The following is a 12,983-nucleotide window of genomic DNA, read 5'->3' as shown; positions in this document are numbered from 1 at the left end:
CCCTTGTTCCCTCCTTTGCTTTCTTCCTTCATTTTCTTTATAGAAACATACTTGATTCTGACAACTACAGTCCTATACCAGTAACAAGTGAAGAGGTGTATAAAAAGGTGGTTGGACAATTCCCATTCCAAGATATAGAGCTGGAAAAGGTAAGGAATACTTTAAAATAAACTTCTGTGTTTAATTTGGCATCCTCTACAAGCTTTCAGTGTATCAATGTTATAAAAGGCGTTACCTCTAACTCAGTGGGTTGGAACTCTAGAAGACCTTCAGAGGATGCTTTTTGAGCTTTGAACAGAAGTTCTCGTTTTGGGAATCAGTAGATGGCTTCGGGGTCCTATTTCCTCTGAAGTATTTGGGGGGATTGCTGGGAGTGTTTCAATTTGGTTTGTGCTTCAAAATACTTAGTTTTATTATACTCTTAGGACTTTTTCTCCCCAAAACATACAGTAAAATTCACCTTGTGTGCTATATAATTCTGTTGGTTTTGACAATGCATTAAATCATGTGTGTACTACCACAATAATGACACAGAACAATTCCATTATCCCTCCAATTCCTTCATGCTGCCCACTTTTAATCAATCCCTCCCCTCATCCCAGTCTTTGACAACCGCTAATCTGGTTGCTATCCATCAACTTTTGCCTTTTCCAGAATGCCACATAAATGGAATTATACAGTATGCAACCTTTTGAGATTCGCTTCTTTCATTCAGCATATTGCTTTTGAGATTTATACAAGTTGTTGCATGTTATCAATAGATTTTTTTTTAACCGCTGAATACATACCACAATTTATCCCTTCATGTTTTGGAGGACATTTGAATTACTGTTTATTTAAATTTATATCTTATTGTTTTTAGTATCGGGAAACTTAGGGAAATACTTTCTTAAATTGAAGTCGTTAAGCTGATAGTTCACAATGTGGAAGAAAATTCCTTTTGCATTTTAACTAATTTACAAATGTCTTCAATATATATTCATTCATGACTTGGCTTTCATTAATTCTTGTATTTACAGCAACCATTTCCAAAAAAGTTTCCCTTTTCTGAATTTGTGCCAAAAGTTTACAACCAAATTAAGGAATTTATCTACGCCTGTCTAAAGTTTTCAGAAGACCTTCATCTAAGGTATAGTATGAAATAGTGGAAACGTAACAAATAGTGAGATTATGACTATATACATAAATATTCTGGAAAACTTTTGCTATTCTTTTCATCTCTGATTTTGAAAGTTTTAGTATTAGCCCTTCACAGCATGGCACTGCTATATTTATATAGTCATAATGAAAGGGAAAGTTGGAAACTTTTGAATAATTTGTTTTTGTTTGTATTACTTAGTTTATTCTCTACCATTTGCTTTACAGATTTACATTTCAACACTTTCTATTAGTGAGACTTCACTAGAATAGAGCAGCATAACTTAACTAGTTTTTACATTCTACTTGATGAATAATAGCAGGTAAAATCCTTTGGAAATACCCTTCTTTCCAAATATTCTCTGGACTCGTTAAAGGATGTATCCATGTCTCCTTTAATTTATCTTTAATTATTTAGCTTACATATATTAAGCCTATTTATATACCAGATGCATCATGCTTTTTGAGAATGTAGAAATAAAAGACACAGTTCTTTACCCTTAGCTTTGTCAGTATCTTCTGAGGATAATAGACATGAAAATAGTTAAAATATACCAAGGTGAGTGTTGTAATATACGTAGTGTACTTTCAAAACACCTAGAAGAACACTTAGTTCATCTTAAAGGATTTGAGGGAGAATAGTCATGATGATTGGCTTTCTAAGGGAACCTCTTCCTCTGAATGAATGATAATATCACCATTCACCCAAATCAGAAACCTGAGTATCATTTTCAGCTCCTATTTTCTTTTAATAAGTCTTTTTCTTAAAAATAAAGTTTCAGACATTTGTCTAAATTCTTATAAACACTTCACAAATATATTGTTATATCTGTAAAACTCAAAATAGTACTTAACCTGTGGGATACTAGGAAGCATACTCCATTTTTTCAGAGGAGGAAGGTGGGGCAGAGAATTAAGCAACTTCATCATTGTCACACAGGGAGTAAATGTTCAAGCTGGATTCAAATCTGATATTATCAGCATCAATAAAACAATCGCTGCCATGTTTGGAGTTCTTATTTGGCAGTCATTGTATTAGTATTTTACATATATTATCTCAGATAGTTGTCATAATATTTCTCTGAGATAAGCACTAATTACTTCCATTTAACAAATGAGGGCCGTGCTTATTTGTAAATGAGCTTCCTTAAATCTAATTGATGGCAAGATTATATTGATTCTTTTTTTCAGCTCTTTTTTTCATTAAAGTCCTCTTAACATATTTGACTTGGACTGTTTAAGTAGTCTCCTAATTGTTTTTTTATCTCTACCTTTACTTTCCCAACCACCTATCTTTTCTTTCTCATTCTATTCTGTATGTCCCCTAGAATAATTTTTCTAAAAGCAAATCTTATCCTTTAATTTTATTCTCATCTTTTCAGGGATTCCTCATGGCTTACGGGACAAAGTTTACTCTCGCCTGACATATTTATTTACCTGCCTCCTTTCCCACCCTTGACCTAGTTCCCCCATACCCATTCCAGATTCATATTCCAGGGTAATTTCCCTGTCACCTATGCTTCAGTCATACCATTGTAATTGCTGGTTTCTAATCATAACATGCTATTTTATACTTCTCTGGCTTTGCTCGTGACTCTATTTGAAATCATTTTTCCCTGTTAGTGCTCTTGACTAGCTTCTATCCTTCAAGATAGTATTTAAACATCATGTGCTGAATGAAGCCTTTTTGACCACTTCTGTTTCCTTCGAGGTGATCTAATGACTCCTTGGTGCTACTTGGGTATCCTATGAGTATTGTTATCCCAGTGCATCTTAGGTTTTGTTGTTCTACTTGTCTATGTGTTTCTGTGTGTGCTAGACTATAGGTTCCTTTGTTTATTTATTGGTTTATTCATTGTACGCTATGAGTAATCTATTATTTGTCAGATGGTGCTTGGTAATGAGGACAGTGAGATACTGAAAATATGGTCCTGGTCTTCAAGGAGTACCTAATCTAACTGAGGAACTGAACAATTGGTGATAAGTGCTACGATGGAGATATATAGGAACAATGTAGGAATTAACTCTTGAGACAAATTGAGGATGTTAGAAAAGACCTCTTGAAGAGTAGAAACATTTTATGTTTTGGTTAACACAATATCTTCTGCATCCAATTCAGTAAATTAAAAAGAAAAAGAAAAAAGAAAAGAATGAATGAGCGAAGGGATGTATGGTATGCCAGACAACTCCGAAAATAAGCATATTTTAAAATTGAGTAATTTGTTTGATAGTCATTCTTACTAAGTAAAAGATGAATTAATTTGTACAATTAATTTGTTCTTTCTTCTGAAAATGAGATTGATTTTATAGAAATGTTCTCTTAGATTGAGATTATATTTTTTTTATCCCCAGTACTCCCCTGCTCCCATGACCTAATATCAGAGAATGGTCTCTAGGGTACTGTTAGAAACATAACATACTGTATATAAATTATTATAAGAACATTGCATAGTGACTTTTTCTATCTTTTGGAGGAAAGGTAATACAGTAAAGGGATAATGTGAGTAAATTGTTCAGAAATCTTTTTCTTGCTTGAATATATTAAGTTTTTAACTAAAAACTTTCTTCATATTTTTAGATTGACAATTTAAAATAAATATTCAGTTCGAGGGGATTTTCTGCCTTTCACTCTTGCCAATACTTTTATCTCTTGTATTTTTATTACCAGCCATCCTAACAGGTGTGAAGTAATATTTCATTCTGGTTTCGATTTGCATTTATCTGATAATTAGTAATGCTGAACACCTTCTCATATACCCATTGAATATTTGCATGTCTACTCTGAAAAAATGCCTATTCAGGTCCTTTGCCCATTATTTAGTTGGGTTATTTATTTTTATTTTTTGCTATTGAGTTGTGTAAGTTTCTTATATAAATTTTTATATTAAACCCCTTATCAGATATCTGGTTTGCAAATATTTTCTCCCATTCCATAGGTTGCTTTTTCATTTTGTTGACTGTTCTACAAAGCTTTTTAGTTGCATGTTGTCTCACTTGTTTATTTATTCTTTTGTTGCCTGTGTATTTGATGTCATATCCCAGAAATCGTTGCCAAGACCAATGTCAAGAAGCTTTTTCGTATGTTTTCTTCTAGGAATTTTATGGTTTCAAATCTTATATTAAAGTCTTTATTCTATTTCAAGTTAATTTTTGTGTATGGCGAAAGATAAAGATCCAGTTTTGTTCTTTGGCATGTAAATATCCAGTTTTCCCAGCACCATTTATTAAACAGATTATCCTTTCCACATTATGTGTTCTTCGTACCCTTGTCTAAAATTAGTTGACTATATATACTTGGATTTTCTATTTTTCTTTGGTCTGTGTGACTATTTTTATGACAATATCATACTATCTTGATTACCATAGCTTTGTGATATAGTTGAAATCAGAAAGTGTGAGGCTTTCAGCTTTGTTCTTTTTTCTAATAATTGCTTTGGCTATTCAGGTCTTTTGTGATTCTATAGAAATTTTAAGACTTTTTTCTATTTCTATGAAAAATGCCATTTGAATTTTGATAGAGGTTGCAGTGAATCTGTACTTCATTTGGGTGGTATGGACATTTTAACAATATTAATTCTTCTGATCCATGAACACAATATATTTTCATTTATTTGTGTCTTCAATTTTTCATCAATGCCTTACAGTTTTTAGTGTACAAATCTTTCACTTCCTTGATCAAATTTATTCCTAAATATTGTTTCCTTTTTGATACTATTGTAAATGGAATTGTTTACCTAATTTCTTTTTCAAATAGTTCATTGTTAGTGTGTAGAAACACAGATTTTTGTATATTGATTTTGTATTCTGCAACTTTACCGAATTCATTCATTAGTTCTAACAGTTTTTGGTGGAGTCTTTAGGGTTTTCTCTATATAAGATCATGTCATCTGCAAATATTTGTAGTTTAACTACTTTCTTTCTGAATCGGATACCTTTTATTTATTTGCCTTGCCTTAATTGTTCTGGCTAGGACTTCCATACCATGTTGAATAGGAGTGATGAGAGTGTCTTGTTTCTCATCTTAGAGGAAAAGCTTTCAGCTTATATCCTCTTGATGAATTAATCCTTATATAATGAACTTCTTTGTCTCTGATGACCAATTTTGACTGAAAATCTATTTGTTCAATATAAATATTGCAACCCCGGCTAATTTTGGGTTACTATTAGCATGGAATATCTTTGTCTATCCTTTCACTTTCAGCCTATATGTGTCCTTAAAGTTAATGTGAATCTCTTTTAGGCAGCATATTGTTGAATATTTTTTAATTCAGTAGCAACTTTGTGTATTTTGATTGGAGAATTTAATCTACTTACATTTATACTAATTATTGACAGATAAGAACAAATTATTGTTATTTTGTTAATTGTTTTCTATCTTGTATTTCCTTTGTTCCTTTTTCTTTTGCTGTGTTCCTTTTTGATCTTTCTTTCTTTCTTTCTTTCTCTCTCTCTCTCTCCTCTCTCTCTTTCCTTCCTTCCTTCCTTCCTTCCTTCCTTCCTTCTTTCCTTTTCCTTCCTTCCTTCCTTCCTTCCTTCCTTCTTTCCTTCCTTCCTTCCTTCTTTTCTTTTCTTTTCTTTTCTTTCCTTTTCTTTTCTTTTCTTTCTTTTCTTTTCTTTTTTCTTTTTTGTGGTAGTATGCTTTGATTCTTCTCTTTTTAACTTTTATTTACCCCCAGGATTTCCTTCTTTGTGTTTGACATGAGGTTTATATAAAACATCTTATAATATCTCTTCTTAGCCGATAACAACTTAATTTCAATCTCACACAAAAACTCTACATTTTTTATTCTCCCCCTGACACATTTTATGCTATTGATGTCATTCTTTACATTATTTTGTATTATGTATCTATTAACAAATTATTGTAGCTATACTTATTTTTAATATTTTTATCTTTTAACTTTTATACTAGATTTTAAACTGACATATATACCACCATTATAGTATTTCGCTGTTCTGAATTTAACTGTATATTTGCTTTTACCAGTGAGTTTTATACATTCATCTATTTTCATGTTGTTACTTTATTTTTTCACTTTAGTTTGAAGAATTCCCTTTAGCATTTCTTGTAAGGCATGTGTAGTGGTGATGAAAATCTTCAGCTTTTGTTTGTCTGGGAAAATCATTCTCCCTCCTTCATTTCTAAAGGTCAGATTTGCTGGATATAACATTCTTTAGTGGCTGCCTTTTTCTTTGAGCACTTTGAATATCTTATTTCACTCCCTCCTGACCTACAATATTTTAGCTTTTCTCTTGCCGCTTTCAAAATTCTTTCTGTTTATTTGACTATTTGATGATAATATATCTTGCTATAATTTTCTTTTGGCTATTTCTTAGGGTCTTTTGAGCTTCATGTATCTGGATGTCTATATTTTTTCCAAGTTTTGGGAGGTTTTCAGTTATTATTTCTTCAGATAAGCTTTCTGCCCCTTTTCTCTCTTCTCCATTTGGGATTCTCATAATACATATATTTGTTGTTGTTCTTTAATGGTATTCCATAGATCTCCCACACTTTCTTTACACTTTCATTCTTTTTGTCTTTTTGTTCCTCTTTCTAAATTCAAATGACCTGTCTTCAAATTACATGATTCATTCTTCTGCAGATTGAGTCTACTATCAAAGCTCTCAGTTGAATTTTTCAGTTCTGTCATTGTATTCTTCAGCTCCAGTATTGTTGTTTGTTTGTTTTTTTTTTATTCTTCCTATTTCCTTCTCATACTTTTCATTTTGTTTATGCATTGTTTTTCCAATTTCATTTTGTTGTCTCTCTGTTTTCTGGCATCTCATAGAACTTCTTTAAGATGATATTTAAAATTCTTTGTTAGGCAATTTATAGCCTCAATTTTTCGGGTTTGATTACTGGAACTTTATTAGTTTCCTTTGGTGATGTCATATTTGTCTGATTCTTTGTGACTTATGTAGCTTTGTGTTGGAGGGCCTCCCTTTGGATCTGTTTTGGGGGGCATGGTAGAATGTGTCTCTCCCTAGGTCCCTGGGTGGGCAGCTACTCCTGGACCATACCTGAAAGGGGCTTGTGCCAAATCACAGGGCCACTTCAGGCTCCACATTTGGAATGAGGAATTGCAGCTCCATAAGCAGACTGAGGGATTCTTCCAGCAGCATTGATACACATTCTTACCATTGGATTACTGGGTAAACAGGACTTCTCTTGTACTATAACTGGTAGGGTCTAGAGCCAGATTCCCAAGCCACTTCAAGATCCATAGTCAGACCGAGGTTGGCAGTCCTAGCTCTGTGTATATGGAGTGGTGTGTGGCTTGGCCGGTCTCTGAGTAGGTAGGAATATTCCTGGCCTGTAGCTGAGTAGATCTGGGACCAAGTTACAGGGTTGTTTTAGTATTTGTAGTCAAACCAAGTTTGTAGGGCTTGCCTCTGGGTCATAGACAGTCACGCCTTATGCCCAGTCATGTGCAGGCAGGATTGGCAGCTAATGGGTACTAGAGTTGGGTCATGGGTTGAAGCTAGGACTGGAGTTGAGAGGCAAATGGTACAGTTGGCAAGACCAAACAGACTCTAGCCGAGTTCACAGGGGTTCTGGTTTGTTCCTGTATTTGGAGCTGAGATTATGGTTAACATGGGCTCACTTTCTCAAAACAGCCCTCCTTGGTCTTGGGCTCCACTAGGGTTTTACAGTCTTCTGTCTGGGTTACAAAATCTATAAAAGCAGTTTGCTGATGGGGGATGTGAATGTGGGACCTCCTGTTCTGCTGTCTTGCTGATGTTACTCTTCTGTTTTTAATTGATCTTAAAGAAAATTACTTGTCTAAAGCAAAAATAGTAATAATGTAGACCAAATTACTGAGGAGTATTAAAACTATCCTATTGTAATTTTAGATTTGTCTCTTTCTTCTTTTAAATCTTTCAAGTTTTGCTTCATATATATTGAATATGTTTTTAAGTTCATACACAGGTAATATTGTTATATCTTATATTCATCCTTTTAACTTTATGAAATGTCCCACATTATCTGTGTTAAAAACAAGAATAGTTTTAATGTCTACTTTGCCTGATATTAATATAGCTATAACTTATTTTATATGGTATGCATTTGTCTCTCCTAGTACTTACAAACTTTTTTTTTTTTAAACATGCTGTTTTCAGATAATTTCAACATTAAGTAAAGATTTTGAGAATATTATGAATGGAGTACTTTTACCCAAATTTACCAATTTTGACATTTTGCCATATTTGATTTATTGATTCCTCCCTCCCTTCTTCATTTCCTCCTTCTCTTTCTCGCTGTCTGTCTCTCTGTCTCTCCGTCTCTGTCTCAGTCTCTCTCTGTGTATTGTTATAGGCCTTTATGGTTTATGTTAGTTTTTATTAATTAGTTGAGATGTTGTCTGTTTTCCTTATATAATTATCATTATTATTCGTCTGTAATAAGTAATGTTTGTGTTTGTGTTGAAATACTTTGAGACTGTGTGTTTATTCTATTAGTTATCACATGTCCTCCTTATAATATCCATTAATGATTCTTGCCTGAATCAACTTTTCTGTGATAATTACTAATTTATGATTTTTCACAAGTTTATGATTTTTAAATTCTTTGTATGTGTATTACTTAGCATTCTATATTAAGGAGTCCTTCTGCATCTGCTTGCTATCTATCTATGTATCATCTGTCAATTATCTACTTATCATCGTATCAGACTGATGAATTCTTACTTCATTCAGTTGGTTCATTCCTTTACTGTCTCTATTAATTCTAATGCTCAAATTGTCCCAGATGTAACTATTTTGTGCAACTTTATGCTGGCTTATATGCCTTGTTGATGTATTACCATCACTTTTTGGGACATTTCCCTTCTTAACCATGATATCATTGATTTCTCCAAGGAGCCCAGTTCCTTTAATGCTGAGTAATATGTTGAAAATAAGATCTGGTCATGTGTCCTTATGTTTAAAACATGTCATTTTGAATCAACAATAGTTGGATATATATTTTTTTTAATCCAGTCTGCCTAATTAATGTATTTAGTGATAAAGTTGGATTTAAGCCTGCCATTTTGCTATTGTTTTTCTATTTGTCTTTTTTATTTTTTGCCCTCTTTTTCCTGTTGTCTTTCCTTTTTCTTGATTAAGTGTTTTGATATTATGATTTATTTTTCCTATTGGTTTACTTGAGCATAACATTTTATTTTATTTATTATTTATTTGTGTGGTTACTCTGGAGATCACAGTGTACATTCTTATCACAATTTACCTTGAATAATATTATATCACTTTATGCATAATTTAAGAATCTTACAACAGTGTAATATAATTTATCTTCTCCCTTTTTTGATATTATTGGCATATACTTCATGTATACACCTGTTTTAACCCTAAAATATGTTATCGTTTGGTTACTCTCTGATTTTATTTTTCTTCAGTGTGAAGAATTTCTTTAAGCATTTCTCTTATTATATATCTGCTGGTGTTAGATTTTCTTAGTTTTAGTTTGTCTAAAAATATTTTTTAACCTTTGTTTTCAAAAATATATTTTTCAAGATACATAATTCTAGGTTGACACTCCTCCCTTTCCCCATACTTTACAGATGTCATTCTGCTGTCTGCTTTCATTATTTCTGAAGAGAAATAAGCTGTCATTCTTATTGTTTTTTCTCTAGTTGCCTTTATGGTTTTCTCTTTAGCTTTGCCATTTACAATTTGACTGTGTTGTTCCTATATGTTGTTTTATTTTCATGGATTCTATTTGGGATGTGCTGAACTTCTTGGATCTGTAAGGTGAAATATTTTATCAGGTTAGGAGGTGATTTTGCTATTATGTCCTTAAATATGTCTTTCTCATTTTTTTTCTTCTGCGGCTCCTAGCTGTTTGATAAATAAGTCATTCAGATTTCATCATTACATTGGCGAAATGAGTGTGTCTCAGTTTTAATTAGTTTCAAGTTACTTCTGATTTTAGATGCTATTGCAGAAGTCTTTTTGTCTTTAAGACTGACTCTGAAATTCCGAAACTTCTATCCAGGGGCTTATCTATGATCTTAACAGGATTTGAGCTGGGCTGGGTTTCAGCTTTAGTTAGTTTTTGCTGTCTTTTGGATTGAATTTCGGTATAGCCCTGGAACCTAAACCTCTTGCAAAATTTGCAAAATTTCTCTTTTAGCACTGCCTCCATCATTTCTTACGGAACAGAATTTTTATAGGGGATAATTGTTGGGTCAGTATATTTTTGTTTGCAGGCTTTTCCAAGATTCCAATCTGTAATGTTAGCCCACACTGTGAAAGATTTGGCTGATTTCTCTTCATCTCACCAAAGCCTCTCAGCCTGACTCTTTCACTCCATCATCCATCTGTACCCAGATTAGGCAATTGGCCTCAGATGTGGAACTGGCTGGTGTTCATTGCTCATCTCTCAAGGACTTGTTCCAGTGTGCAATTTAGTTCAGTTACACATTTCACTTCATTAACATTTAAGGAAAGTATAGCTTTTAGCTTAGACCTAGCTTTCTTGTGTTATGAAGATAGTGTCAGTCTTTCTTCTGTATCATATCTAAAATAGGAACTTCTGTTAGATCTTCTTAAAGCATAATAGAGATATGTAATAAGCATTAACATCAGGGTCACCAAATAATTTTGGGCACCTGTGTTATTTACTGTTATAGCAATCTGTACTTATTCATAGCTCATATTATAATTCATATGGTGTAATTATGAGTTTAATATGTGGAGGCAGGAAGCATGACTATTTTGGTCACCATTGTGATCTCAGTAGTCTACTAACACAGTGCCTAGCACCTTATATACGTACGGAATAAAGTATTTCAATTCAATAATAATTTTGGAAAGGGTGGTAGTGTTACATGGACCCTATAATAATATTATTGTGTATCATTTTTTCCTAACTGATTGTGGCCCTGCATTTTTTTAGTCTTATTTATTTCTAATATTTTTCTCTTTCTCACATAGCATGATAATGTAGCTTGCTTGTATATGTAGTATTTTAAGATTTTTAATTCTACTACACTAAGCCTCTGATTTCCTTCTGTAGAAAGAGAAATCAATGAGATAAAATTTGTGACCATTGTCTACAAGCAATAAATTATTGACAAAGAACTGCTCATACATTTTTATTTACAGTTTTTTCTTGATGTGTATAAATAAGTATCATTACAACAGTATCCTTATCATTGAAGAAATGTTTGTCTCAAAAGGATATCTTTTATAGAAAGTCATTTTGGCTGATGTTTTCAGGGACTTATGAAGGATGTACAGCTCTTGAATTTAGCCTTTTGGTTGCAAGACTGTTTTCTTTTTTAAACTTTGCATATAAAAATAGCATTAAAATAATTTTCTTATGTTTAGTTTCCTTAACTGAGTAGAAAATATTTTTATTGACCACTTTTTGGATAGTAAGTGGGATTATAAAACAATTATGCAGAATTAAATGACTAGCTTGCAACATTTGTTTTGGAATGAGAGCTAAATAGACTTTATATGGAAGATGATAATATAAGAACAAGAGATACCTTTTTCTAGGGACCTTTATCAGCTAATTTGTAGGAGATCTACAGAGGGACTGGGTTGGAAAATTGTGAATATTAATCTGTGAAGGAACTTGGAACTACAGGAGAAGTAATGGTTTTAGGATGAGGAATCATGATGTGGAACTCTTTATCCTGAAAGACAGTACAGCCATAGTGTTTAAATACTGTGGGCTTTAGAGCTAGACTGCCTGTGTGAAAATCTTTTTTGTTCTTTTTTTTTTTTTTTTTTTTGCTGTGTATTCACTGTGTGACCCTTGAGCAAGTTGCTTAATTTCTCTGTTCCTTCTTTTCCTCATCTGTAGAGATAATAATAAAACTGCTTCATATGGTTATGGTGAAGGTTAAATGAATTTTAATTCATTAAAGTACTTTGAATAATTTCTGACAAACAATAAATGTTACTTGCTGCTGCCATTACTACTACTACTACTACTACTACTACTACTACTACTACTACTACTACAATTACCACTGGCACCTTGTTTGTTTGCAAAATAATTCTGTTACCTGGAATAAGACTCTTGACACTTCTTTTTCAGTTCGACTGAAATTGATGACATGATTCGTAAATCTACAAACCTGTTGCTAACCAGGACTCTGAGCAACTCTCTGCAGAATGTCATTAAAAGGAAGAATATTGGACTCACTGAGGTAAAGCTGCTCTTGGTGGAGGCAGCCAAGACAATATGTCAACAGGTGTCCTAAATTCTGGGGTCTGTTTGTGAATTAATTATCATTTTCTGTATGGTTTCTCATGTTCTTTCATCATATTCTTTCTAATGGTGAAAGTGCAAAATAAATGCCTTGTGTTTTTCTTCGGTCACTCTGGAGTAATCCATTATTATTTTTTGAAAGTCACTTTTTTTTCCTTCTCACATTATTTTCACTAGCTTAACTTGTTTTATTTTCGGAACATGTTAAGTTAAATTTGTATTATTTGCCATTGATTATATAAAATTATTGGTTGAATACAGTCAACATCAGGTTCCTATCCAAATGAATGACAGTTCAAATACAACATACAATATGAGATCATATTTTGCCTGCATAAATCATTGATGCCAAGGATATCGGCACTCATAGTCCTTGGTTAGTGTTAGACTTAGCTCTTGATTTTGAGATACCTCATGTATATGAATGGTAAATTTCTCTTAACATGTAAGTCTGGGAATTTGAGATTGAGGAAATGTGAGAGAAAGGCAATCATCGCATTTCTGTGGAAGCTTATGCAGTCTCACAAAGGGAGGAGAGATATTGTACATATGCTGAGAACAGTATCTTGGCAAAAATGAAGATTTGGCACATTGGCATCAAGTCCTAAAATTTAGAAAG

At 32.9% G+C, this 12,983-nt stretch overlaps 1 protein-coding gene across 1 annotated transcript in view; it reads left to right on the top strand.

Moving 5' to 3' along the window:
* EXOC6B (exocyst complex component 6B) overlaps nt 1-12,983 on the top strand; it is a 517,527-nt gene that overhangs the window by 264,689 nt on the left and 239,855 nt on the right. The window contains exons 14-16 of the mRNA XM_039852508.1: nt 44-149; nt 1,020-1,129; nt 12,191-12,302. Of these exons, the coding sequence (XP_039708442.1) occupies nt 44-149; nt 1,020-1,129; nt 12,191-12,302 (328 nt within the window). The remainder of the gene's footprint in view (nt 1-43; nt 150-1,019; nt 1,130-12,190; nt 12,303-12,983) is intronic.

The sequence above is a fragment of the Pteropus medius genome, unplaced genomic scaffold, assembly GCF_902729225.1.
Source record: "Pteropus medius unplaced genomic scaffold, Ma_sr-lr_union100, whole genome shotgun sequence".
Classification (NCBI taxonomy): Eukaryota; Metazoa; Chordata; class Mammalia; order Chiroptera; family Pteropodidae; genus Pteropus; species Pteropus medius.
Note: the sequence above shows the minus strand (reverse complement) of the source record. Positions and strands in the feature narration are given on the sequence as shown.